We start from the raw sequence: 12,967 nt of genomic DNA on the forward strand, positions 1-12,967 counted from the left end.
ACTGCCTTAAATACTGTCTAAAGAACTCTATGCTCTACAGATAACTATTGTCTGCTTTTCATGTTCTCTGCTCATTGTCTGAGATAACAATAACTGTGTCTCTGCTTTTGTTCATCATTGTTACTCTATTATACTATTGCTATTGTGAGTTTTCCATATGCTGCAGTTCCTATTATATTTAAGATGTGAGATAGCAACAATTACTACATTGTTCCTTGTCATCTTATTGTGTGTTGATGAATAAGGCATAGCCATAGTGTTGTCATGTCTTCATCATCTTTTGTAAGGTTGGTCTGAGGTTGGAATTGATAAGCATCTGCTTACTAAGCATTGGCAGGTCATAATTTAGGGACAAAAATTGTGACAAGCTGGGATTACTGCATTTAAACCAGAGAAGGTATGATTCATTACAACATAGGGTTTTTCTTCCTGCTAAACTATGAATATAGGAAAAACCTTTATTTCTGGTAAGAGCATGAATTCTTCTGGCAAAGGTGGTGACCAGTGTCTTGCAGCAACGTCTCAATTGCAAAATGCTTGAATCTCACTGATGTCTCTTAGGTCCAAGGCATAATTCTCTGAGTGAGTCTTCTCATTCACTGAGATCAAGAGGCCAAAACCTATCATGGAGACCATGAATAACTGAGAAAACAAGAGATGTGTTTGGATAAAATTGAAGAATATTGTTTAAACAGTCAGTATTGAAAGGTGTGTTGACTGCTATAAAGTCTTTTAGTATATATAACATGGTCTGCAAACATGAATTATTAAGTAGATGTGATGGTGGTGCAGGTAGAGAGTTGGAAAATTCAGTAGATTGAGCAGCTGGAGATGTAGATACAGAAAATAAAGACATATCTGATCAGCCATAGCCCTGTTTGAAATATAGATCAGCATTCTGACCTTTGCTCTTGCATTTTTGAGATCTTAAGGATTTAAGCTCTGCTGCTGTTATCTTCACTGTTATCTCTTCTAAATTCAATTCTTTATTTAGCTTGGAGAAGATTGACTCATTTGATGATATCTCAAATCTGATGTCTCACATCATATTTATTGCCAGCACCATGCCTATAATAATTGATGCATAGATCTTAGCAAAAATCTAAATTTCAATTTTCACAAGATACTATTGCTCTTTTGGCAGCAGAGAATGATGTAGATGACAGCCACTTCATGTCTGAAAATGAAATAGATGAGGAGTGAAAGATCTGAGTAAGAATAGGAACCTGAAGTTTGCTCTAAACATCCATATGGAAAGGACACTTAGCATAGCATAACCAGACTTTCTCATCAATATGGACCACAATAGTAGCATCATATGGTGCAGCCTGAAAGACTTCAACTATATATTTGTGATAAGTTTTAAGTTCAGCTTCATGATATAGATAAAGTACTTGAACTCTCTTTGCTCAGGCATTGTATACTCTGCACCAGTCAGATTCAATTCTAACCAGCTTCTTAGCTAATAAGATGTCTTTTTTAATAATAGCATATTTTACCATGAGCTCCTTGGCTTTTTCATTATGGTCATACCCTCAGTTCATTAAGGTAAAAAGCTTTAAGAAGTCAATATATTGATTCTAAATAATGAATCACCAAAAGGCTGAGCAATAGGTTCTGAGAGTGATTGGATCTGGAAAACCATGATGAGATTATCAAATGTCCTTTCAGTAGCATAAACTTGTCTGAGGCAGAATGACTCATTCAGATAAGGGTCTGAGATTCTAGTAGAGACAATAGATGTCAGATAAGGTGCTTGAACAAGAACTGTCAAAGAAATAAATACTGTTTTTGGTGAGAGGACATCATTGAGCCTCAGAATGCCAGTGAGCATGGTTGCAATAAAGTTCTGAGATTTGTTAGTAGTTAGTCTTTGGTGAAGGAATTGAAGTTTTGAATATAAAGTTTTGAATATAGAGATGTCCAAGCTGTCTCTTCAACTGCATGAGCTCTAGCACTCTGGCACCATTCTGCAGTGACTTTAGACTTTTCAGTTCACCTCTTTCAACACTCCTTGATCTCATCCTGAGACAGACCTGACAGAGTGACCTCTCTGTCATCTGCTGCTCTAGTGTTTCAATATAAGAATACATATTGCTTGTTGTCCTTGGACCAGTTTGTTTGATCTGTTTCAGCAGAAGTTTGACATAGTCTCTTGCAGCCTCAGATAAGAGACCAAACTGGCAAAGTCTATTCACAAAGTCAAGAATGTTGATGGTATCTTTAACACAATCTTCAACAAGATCTTCACATCATTTTGCCAATACAGTGGCATTCTTAATATTGGTGGATAAACTTGAGGTTATAAATGAAATGTAGATTTGAGTAACAAAAGACATTGACAAAAAGCTCACTAGTGACTTGTACAATAAGAATGCAGTAATACTAGATGAAAGTTGATTAGATGTGATGACACCAGAAACTGTATTGATGAGGTTTTATAAAATAGGAATAGAGGCAGAGTCTTGATGTCTGGAATTGATGATTAGAGATTGAGTGACAGTGACAGAGTGAAGCTTATCTCACTTTGGAGTATAGAATGGAGGTGACGACAAAGCTGAGATACCAATGCTGATGTCTCTCATGAATCAGTCTCAGCTGAAGATTGGCACTGAGATAGAGATAGTGCCAGTGGCCCATCTTCATGGACAGAGCAGAGCTCCATGTTGACAGAAATTGAAAATGTTTTGAAGTCTGCACAAAGGTCTATAAAGATGCTTTCTATCTCTGAAATCTGTCTTTATAATGAAACTTTCCTATTATTGTCTATAGGTTTTAAAAAAGTGATGCACATTTGTAGGATCTAATAGTATATACTGTTAGCTAATTTGTAGACTCACACAGTGTAGCAATAAGCAGAAATGTGATGAGAGTGCTTGACAGTCCATATTCAGTATATAATATTCATTCTGACATAAAGGTGTATTGAGCTCTGCCAGTGGAATATGATGGAGCTTCTGCTTATTAATCCAACACTCTCCTTCAAGCAGGGTAAAGTCTGAATTTAACAGTGAAGTTTTTCATCTTGGCTAAAGGCAGAGGCTTGGTGAGAGCATCAGCAACTATGTCCTCAGTGGGACAATAAATGAGATGAAAAGATTCTTTGCTAATAACCCCACAAATAAAACAAAAATATATATTGATATGTTTTGTTTGAGCATAGTACTGGTGGTCCTTTGAGAGTGCAATGGCCAACTGGTTATCAGAGAACAATGCAGAGAGAAAACTTGGGATAGCAAGCAATTGTGCAGTCATCAACATGCACTGCAATAACAGTGATTTTGATCTTTCTGCTTGTAAAAAACAGTCTGATCAATGTCACACTACTTGAATCCCAACTTTTCAATCAAAATCACAATGAGACATTGATACCAGCAACAGCCACTCTGCTTGAAACTATACAAAGTCTTTACAAGACAGCAAACTTGTCCAGGATAAGAGCCAGAATCAAAATAGTCAGAAGATTGACACATATAGATGATTTCTTCATTGGTGAGCTTTCTATTTAAGTATGCATCTTTGATATCAATCTGATGGAGCTCCAAATTAAGTGCAGTGGCCATAGCAAGTATGGAATAAATAGATGCAAGTCTTGTGACAGGAGCATAAGTGTCAAAGTAGTCAACATCAGAAACTTATGAGAATCCTTGCACTACCAGATGAGCCTTGAACTTGACTATTTCTCTCTCAGCATCCTTTTTAATTCAAAAGATCCACTTTGAGCCTACAACATTTGCTCCAACTGGCTTTTCCACAATTTCCAAGTCTCTGCAGCCTTCAGTATTATGGTCTCTTTCTGGATTGCATCTTCCCACAAAGGCCAGCCAGGTTGATGCTTCACTTCAGCTAAACTGTATGGCTCTAGAGCCTCAGCCTCTGCTGTCACTATAACTATTGCATACCTCTCAAAGAAATCCTTATCTTCAAGCAGCATCAACTAATCTGCTTCTCTCTCCCTCTCAAACACTTGAGGTATATCATTTTCACTGACAATTGGTAACTGAACACAAATGGATACAACAGGATCACTTAGGCATGCTGATGTACTATCTTTGCCAGATATAAGGTCCAACATCCACTGGCTAGACTTTCAAGCATATTATAAATGAGTTTCTTTGACTGTGGATTGAATCATAGGCTGGGCTTAAAGATGAAGAACAATAATGAGATCTCAGTCAGCACAGTAAAGGTGTAAATGACTGAGGTATGGCAATGTGCAAGAGCAGCTTTTATAGATAATCAAGATAGGTACAAAAAAGATAACTGAGAAAGAGAGAAAATATAAGTATGACCTATAGATCCATCTTCAAACTCTCTCTGATCTATAGTCAGGTGACTGGTTGACATTAAGTTAAATGAGGTACTGGTGGTGAGCATCCCATAGTAGTGGCTTCATAAACATGTCTGCCAGGTTAGAGTCTCCTCAGACAAAATCAACCTTGATATTACTCTCCTTGACAAGCTTCCAGATATAATGCTCTTGAATGCTAATATGTTTGATCTTTTGGTGAGCCCTCATGTTTGTAGTAAGGGCAATAGCACCCATATTATCACTATACAGTATACCAGATCAAAGTTGTGGCAACAAAATCTCATCCATCTATAATAGCATCCACATTCACTATTGGGCAGCTTTAGTCAGTGAGACATATTCTGCCTCAACTGTTGACAGTACCACTGTAGCTTGACACTTAGCACTCTAGCAGACAGATGCACTAGCCATGACAAATATATCCTAATGTCAACTTTTTTGTGTCACAACAACCTCTCTAATAAGTATTGATGAAGTCCACAAGCATTAAAGATTTATTACAGGAATATATGAGCCTATAGTTGAGGGTGCTTTTTATGTAGCCAAGGACATATAATAGAGCTTTCCAGTAGGCCATCTCTGTGTTTGTCTAGAAGCAAGACAAGATACTGACTGAATAACAAAGGTCAGAACAAGTTGCCAACTGTCTCCACATGACACATTCAACAAGATTTCAATAGAGAATGTTTATCATCTCATTGCATTCAGCTTGAGTGGTTGAAGACTAGAAGTTATCAAGTGTGATTCTAACTGATGATAAAGTCAACTAAAATGTGATTTGAGTCAGCCTAAAATCTTGTAAAACAGTCTCTCAGTATGCTCATTGTGAGAATGAGATAGTGCCTTCACTCAGGTCTTGCTCAATTTTCATTCTCAAGAAGAGATGATCCTCACCTATATCTTTCAGCTTCCACTTCTCAGCCAGCTCCTCCTTCTAACAGTGTGCTTCCTCTTTGTCTAACAATACTCCCTATATATCATCTATATATGTATCAGTGAAGATGTAGTCCCCATCTGAGTATTCCACTGTCTTCATACAGAGGTCTGCTTAAGATAATCTGTATCCTAGGTCCTCATACATTTTTCCAAGCATTTTGAACTAGCATAATCATTCTGCATTGTACCATAAATCATATAAATAAGCTTGCAGACTTTTTCTTCTTAGCTAGAAACAATATATTGTAAAGGCCATCATATGTAGATATTCTTCTTTATTTTGCTATTGAGATATGCTGAGACAAAATCCACCTGCCATAAGTGTAGATTGAGTTTAGTGATAACTGCTGCAGACATCCATATAGATTCAAGATGAGTAATAGCAGCTCAGATGTCATTGTAGTCCAAGCCAAGTTGCTGGGTATAGTCTTTTTTTTCTATCAGTCTAGCTTTATCATATGTCTAGTGTCCATCTCCATCATATTTTATGCCAAAAACCTATTTGCAGTCCATCACATTTACATTCTTAGAAGAATCAATCAGGTCTCAGATATGTTTAGCTATATATATTTCATATTTTGTGTCTGTGACCTTTTTCAGCATTCAACATCTGCACACATTGCATCAGAGTAACTCTTTGGAATGTAAGAGTCTGAATGTGAGCTTGTGGCCATAGAGGCATAGAGATGTTTTGACCTAGTGGCCCAGTCTACATCTATCCCTTGTGCTTCAGCTTCTTTTTGCTGTGATTGATGAGAGTGGATAATAGCATTACTGGGATTTGCAAAGCAAGCTGATCATTGGAAAGTTAGTGCAAGATCTGGTGTAATTGGAATCTGGACTGAGAGATTGACAGGATCCTCAATTGGAGCTGCTGGCTGTGTTGCATTGACATTAAGTGTATTAATCCCTTCAGCATTATCTTTCCCCTCACTCAATATATTTTTTGCCAATCCCTCCTCAAAAATGACATCTTGAAACATGAATACATGACCCTAGTCATTAAGCACATGATAGTTTATCTCTGCATAGTTGAGTAGCCTGCACTTCTTTGATTGATCATCAAATTTGCTTTTGCCATCAATAAGAATACCACCGGCTGTGAGTTGCTTAGCCCAACACATCAGTTCAAACATGTGCAGATATGAGACATCCTGCCTATGGCCAAGGAATCTCTCTGCTGGGATCTGATTGAAATGTCAACAGGAAGAGATGAGATTTCAGATATGGATCAACATTAAGGCAGTCTCTGCTCAAAATTTGTCTGGCAGGCTAGAGTCACTAAGAAAAGCATGCACATCCTCTATTATTATATGGATTTTCCTTTCTGCTAAGATATTTTAAGCTGAGAAATGTGAAGCAGTAAGTTTCAAAATAATTCCATGCTGAGTACAATACTCAGCCTATTTCATCTCTGCAAAATCATGGTTCATTCATAGGTATTTAATCTTTTGGCCAGTCTGAGTTTCAGCCATATGTTGGAAACCATTGAAGAATGTGATGATCATGCCATCTGATTTATCCTCAAGAAATGCTTCTCACTTTAGCGAGCTTCCACTGTCTATCACTATCATCATATATGTCTTTCTACTTGCAGATGCTGTATGCAAGAGATCTTACAAGTCCACAGCCATGAGTTCAAGTGAGTCCACATCTAGATCAGTTAGTTTATCAAATGGCCAGTGAGTTTGGCAGGCAAGAATGCAATCAACATATTTTTCTGATATGATGTCATCACTAATATTCAGGCCATAGACAAGGCCTTTTGAGGCTATCTCTTTGATGGTCATTGTGCTTATATGGGTGAGACAACAGTGCCAATCACATAGTGAAATGGCAGTTGCACATAAAGACATAGTTTAAGATAATGGAATAGCATTAAGTATATACATCTCATCTGATTCTCATCCAGAGAATAGCTTCCTCTGGGCTTTGTTGCAAACAGACAGTCTTTTATTCTTGAATACAACTGACAACCCAGCTGCATTGAGAGCACTCACAGAAATGAGATTTGCTGTGAGAGATGGAGAGTGCAGAGCATTTTTGAAAGTGAGTTGGATTATTTTCCTATCCACATTGTATATCTATGACACTGTTCCCTTTTCTAGGATTTCAAAATTCCTCCTTTCCTCAACTGCAGAGTTGCTGATACAATAGATGACAGGATTATAGCTTGTGAAATCTTTGCAGTTTTTAAAGAAGAAGTCACTTGCTCTTGAATCTATAAATGTTGGAGTGATCTTGGAGTTCTTTCTCTTGAATGTAGATGTTACAAAGGCTGTATCTGCATTTTCAGCCTCACAGGTAATGTCCTTCACTTCAATCACCTGTGCATCTGTGTTAACCATGTTTTTAGAAGTCTGTTCTTTGTTGCTCTCATCATCCACATCCTGCAATGCAGGCATCTCATTATCATCATCACCATCATCATCATCTGGTCTATTCACAATGGCACACTCTTTGTCTATGACATCTGATTTGGTTTCATCCCAGCACCAGAATGACCATGTCCTGTTTCACTTAAATACACATTCTCTCATATCACTGTCCTCAATAATGACATCATCCTTGTTGTAGTCAGGGTTTAGATGAACAGCCCTCACCACTAAAACAAAGTGCCTGGTTCCATCTGTTGGTGAGTCAGAAGTGTTTGCAGCAGCATGATTAGCCCTATGCTGACATCCAAACTGTCCTTCCTTCTCTCCTCTTGGCCAATAGCAATTTTGAGTAGTGTGTTTTATCCTATTCTGTGCCTTAGATCCAGAATTCATGCATCTGACAGAGCAGGAGTTTGTGAATCCAGCTGCCAAGGCTTGAGATTAAGCAGGTCTCTTTCCAATAGCATAGAGTGTCATAGCATGAGTTTGCAAATGAAAGATAATGTCAGAGGATGAGGCCAATTGATACAAGCTTGGAAGGATGAGCATCCAGTTCTCAGCAGGCAAGATTGAACAGATAATAATGCTGCAAAATTTCTGGTCTGAAAGTAGAGTCATATGAAGATTGTTGACTACTTTATACTTTATATAGAGATCAGCAATGTGAATATCAATATCACTGGCTCCATTGAATTTCATAGCATTCAGCATGAGCTCAGCCTTAGACAAAGCCATGTCTATCTTTTTTGTGTGTTTCTGGAGGATAAAGTCTCAGCACTTCTTTGTCATCCTATCTGTCTTGACTTCTAATCCAATTAGATCAAAGATAATCAAGACAATATGTAAATGTGTCAGTTGATCCTAAAATTTCTATTCATCACAGGAGAGTATGAAAGAATAAATAGATGTGGGCATAGAGTCTGATAGAGGGCCAATGGTGATCACTGAGATTGCTGGACAGGTAATTGTACTGTCAATATAGCCAGAGACCTTTTTCTTTTAATATTTTGGTAATCTGTAGCTTCCATGAAGTGAAGTTCTTCTCATTGAAGTGTTTGTTTGTGTCTGGGAGTATAGTGACTCCAGGTATGCTTGACAACATGTCTGCAATGACCAGGCAGTGGCATGAGGTGGTATGTAGGCAGGTGTTGTGAGTAAAGTGGTTTCAAAGTAGTGAATCACATCAAATAAAAGTTTTTGCTGTGTGTTTTTCTTGACTGATTGATTCTAGGCAACCAAAGCTATAACTTAAAGATGAAGAACAATAATGAGATCTCAGTCAGCACAGCAAAGGTGTAAATGACTGAGATACAGTAATATGTGAGAGCAGCTTTTATAGGTGATCAAGATAAATATAAAAAAGATAACTGAGAAAGAGAGAGAATATAAGTATGGCCTATAGATCCATCTTCAACAGAGCTTAGAGTGATAGCATCACAGTAGGTGGTTCAGACTGAGCATTTGATGTCAACATAATCTCATATAACTCAGTATTTTCCTCCTCAAGATTAACATGAGTCATGTTGAAATAGACATTTCACTTGATAAACACCATCCTGCTCTCTAGCCAGTAAATATGGAATCTATTGCTTATTTCATTAAATCTGATCCACTGATCCTCACATATACAGCTATCTAACTTTATAGGTTAGTCTCAAGGCATGCCCAGCACTTTTCTCCTCATTCTTATAACCCTTTGAGATTGGGCTTTTTTCTCATGACTGTCTCATAGGGTGTCTTGCTATTTAGAGCCTTTGTTGATGCTCTATTAAGTATCCAAACAGCATGGCAAACAGCCTCAGCCCATAGGAAGCAAGGTAAGCCACTTGAATGCAGCATAGCCCTGATCTTTTCAATAACCATGCAATTGTATCATGCAGTCATCTTTCTTGCTGTGCCAACATTTCTCAGATGCAAGACAAATGCCTTGTCAATGTATTCACCTGCACAGTGTGAATGGAGGATTTTTACAGAGCATTCATGCTGGATATGGATGTGAGCTTCATGAGCTTGGTATGCTATCAAAGCTTCACTCTTCTGGCATAAGAACTTGAGGTAAACCCAATGAGTGCTGTCATCAATGAATGAGATGAAGTAATAATATTTACATAGGGATTCCATGGGTGCAGGTCTCTATAAATCAGAGTGAATTTCATCTCTAATATCAGTTGTGCATTCTCCCTCTTGAGCCTTAGATACTGGCTTTCATGTGGTCTTGGCATAGACATATGACTCACAGAACTGTGGTTTTCCAGATGACTTGTCAAGCTTTATCCCTGTCACAAAGCTCTTCCTAACCAGATGACAGGCAACTTCAGATGAAATGTGACTCATACAGTGGTGCAATTGGTTCAAGATAAGCACCTTCTCAGCTGCTCCAGCAGAATCTCCCTCATGACAAACCTGATATAGACTGCCACCATTCTTGGGGACAACCCCAACTACCTTCTCATCTGGTGCATGGATAGTGCATTTTCTGCCACCAAAGGTCAACTGAAAACCAAGATCATCAAGTCAGCCAACTGAGATGAATGTATAGTCAGCTTCAGAAGAGTACATGACTCAGTGAGTTGCAGATTGCTTGCATTTGTGCTATTTGGCACATCAATGCTTATCTTGCTCTTTCTGGCTGTGAAAAATTTTTGAGTATTTGCAGCATGGAATGCCTTAAGCAGGACAGACTCAAATGAGTTGAAATCCCCATGGTAAGGGGAAATATTGCATGTACAGCCAGAGTCATAGAGTTCAGTATGAACTCAGTTATCAGATGAGTTTATAGCATTGATAACAGCTGTGACTGACTCTTCAAAAGCAGATACTTCCTCCAAAATCAGCATGCCAGATGTAGCATCTGATTTTCTGTTGACAAAGGAGTTTACATCACTCCAGTTGACATCTGAGGACAACACACTGCTCAGCTCATCCTACAACTCATCACCAATCTCCAAAAAAAGATCAGCACCATCATCTTGATTCTCTGAGTCCTCTGACAAGCCCTTGATTTCAGACTCATCAGACTCAGAAACCATGGCCAGAAATGGCATATCACTAGCATCATCAACTTCAAATGCACTGCTGGCTTTCCAGTCTGAATCTGATGATTCTACAGCCATATTGTCTATTTCTCTCTTTGATTCAAAATCCTTGCCACCAATGCCTGATGACTTCTTCTCCAGGCATTTATTTTTGGAGTGCCCTTCCTTCCTGCATCTCCAGCACAATTTCTGGCTGAGTGTCTTGCTCTTTTTGTTGCCACCAGAGTTTGATGACACAGCCATGGCTTTATCCTGCTCCATGTCCTTTCTCTTTCCAGACTGCCAGCTGTGCTTAGCTTGCTTACACTCCAGCTGGTCATATTCCTCAGAAATGGCATGGATCAGATTCTCAGAATCAATCTCTTGTTGGAACTGAAGAGCTTTGCTGCTGAGGAGAGTCAATGCATGCTTGGCAAGATAGAGGGGGATAGAGGTGAGAATCATTGAGCAGTAATCCTTCTCCTTGATGATAACACCAGCAGAAATTAATGACTCTAATTTCATTGACAGGCTGTCCAGAAACTCATGAACATTGCCTTTGGCTGGACAATGTGACTCCATAAGCTGCTGCCAAAGGTCAGTCTGTGTATAGCCACTCATATTGGTGAACTCCTTTTCAATCTTTGTCCAGGCTTCAGTGACTGTGGGGAGATGCTGGATCTTCATAGTGACTGAGTCAGGGATCTTCAAGAGCAGAACATTCTTGGCTACAGCCTCATCTTTCTCCCATTCATATAGCTCAGCCATGAGGGCCATTGTGGATGCAATGAGAGTGGGTCAGGGCTTTGATCCATCAAAGTGATCCTATTTCTCTTTGGCTTGAACACCAGTGCAAAAGCAGAGGTAGAAGATAGACCAATTGTCACCAGATGTGTTCAGTGTGGGGATGTTTGATGGTGCACCTGTAATCAAGGCAGCAATGGCAGAAGTGATTTTGAGTGTGAAGGATAGGATAGAGTAATTCTCAGGGCCCATAACCTTTAAGAAAGTGACATGCATTTGCAAGACCTAATAGTATACACTCTTAGCTATCTTATAGACTATAGGTATCAATCAGTAGGGTAAACATAGTAGCATAGGTAAACACTCATCCTCACATGGCATAGCAATAAGCAGAAACATAGTGAGGGTGCTCGACAGTCCATATTCAGTATATAATGTCCATCCCGACATAAAAGGGTATTGAGCTGCACCAGTGGGATACAATGGAGCTCCTGCTTGCTAATCCGACATAGGTATCATGCAGTTCATGAGACAGTACAGTTCAGCTCAGGCTGCACAGACATCACATATATCTAATGTTGAGAATGACCTAAGCTTCGATACCCAGCATCCTTGTGAGGTAAAAAGCACACTTTTTGGAAAGCCGGGCTCTCAGTGGAAAGCCATGGCGACTAGTGAATACGTGCCAGAGTGTGGAAGTTATGTCATAATTACAGAATCTATGGCAGATAAATTATTGATAGCAAGTAGAAAGCATGTGGATACATCCAATCAAAGCAAAGAAAGTTTTCCGTAAATACCAGTGAATGCACTCTCATTCCATCCTATTAAACTGTGCCGTTTTACTCCAGCTCTTTTGTTGGAATTCATCCACTTCTAACGGCTTCAAGACCGCATCCTTCAGCTTCGTATCCCCATATTCTCGCAGACGCAGAAGGACCGTGACAAAATGGTAGACCTCGATGGGCGAGGAAATATTGAATGTTTGAACATTGCGCTCAACGATGTAGATGGTCTAAGATGAGATAAGCGTAGGCATAGCAGTACAAGAAGAGAACTTACCTCGGAGTCGCTCGAACACCAAGCCATAAGCACAGCTCCTTCAACGCCATCCGTCGCCAATGCGAAAACAGCTTGTTTAGTCACTCCTAGACTTGCAAGATACCTAACCGAAGCTTCTGCGTACATTTTTGCTTGCACGACGGCCTTCGCGTACGTCTGGGTAGGCTTCTTGTATTCGGCAACGAAAACGGCGAAGAGAAGTTTAGTGTGCAGTTCCTTAGTGTTCATTACCACCCCAGTGGGGAATGTCATCTTGGGTGCTAATTTCGTCACTGAGCACGTCACCGAAAATGGCTGCAGCAAGTTTTCTTTTCTGGTCGCCCGGGTACCGTTTGATCCTTGCTTGTCGTCGGTCCGCCTCCCTACTTCCTCGTCAGGTACCTGAATATGCCCTTCCTGCTCTTCCGCAATTGCGAGTAGCTCGCTTTGCGTCGTTGCAGACTTCACTCGCCTGGAGTTACGAGCAGGCTGGGATCTCTTAGCCTTCGGCTTCTCCGACACTGCATTTTCATCTGGCTCAG

At 39.5% G+C, this 12,967-nt stretch overlaps 2 protein-coding genes across 2 annotated transcripts in view; both read right to left on the reverse strand.

Moving 5' to 3' along the window:
* Positions 1-592: 592 nt before the first annotated feature.
* Positions 593-796, reverse strand: BT62DRAFT_856750 (uncharacterized protein; the record flags this gene model as incomplete). Its single annotated transcript, XM_043182484.1, has 1 exon — positions 593-796. A coding segment is annotated over one exon (204 nt), but the record flags the coding sequence as incomplete, so codon positions are not given.
* An 11,402-nt stretch (positions 797-12,198) lies between these two features.
* Positions 12,199-12,967, reverse strand: part of BT62DRAFT_924699 (uncharacterized protein) — a gene marked incomplete at both ends in the record, with an annotated part of 3,594 nt that continues 2,825 nt past the window's right edge. The window contains 2 exons of the mRNA XM_043184646.1: positions 12,199-12,399; positions 12,447-12,897. Of these exons, the coding sequence (XP_043032963.1) occupies positions 12,199-12,399; positions 12,447-12,897 (652 nt within the window). The remainder of the gene's footprint in view (positions 12,400-12,446; positions 12,898-12,967) is intronic.

The sequence above is a fragment of the Guyanagaster necrorhizus genome (assembly GCF_019112545.1).
Source record: "Guyanagaster necrorhizus MCA 3950 unplaced genomic scaffold BT62scaffold_71, whole genome shotgun sequence".
Taxonomy (NCBI): Eukaryota; Fungi; Basidiomycota; class Agaricomycetes; order Agaricales; family Physalacriaceae; genus Guyanagaster; species Guyanagaster necrorhizus.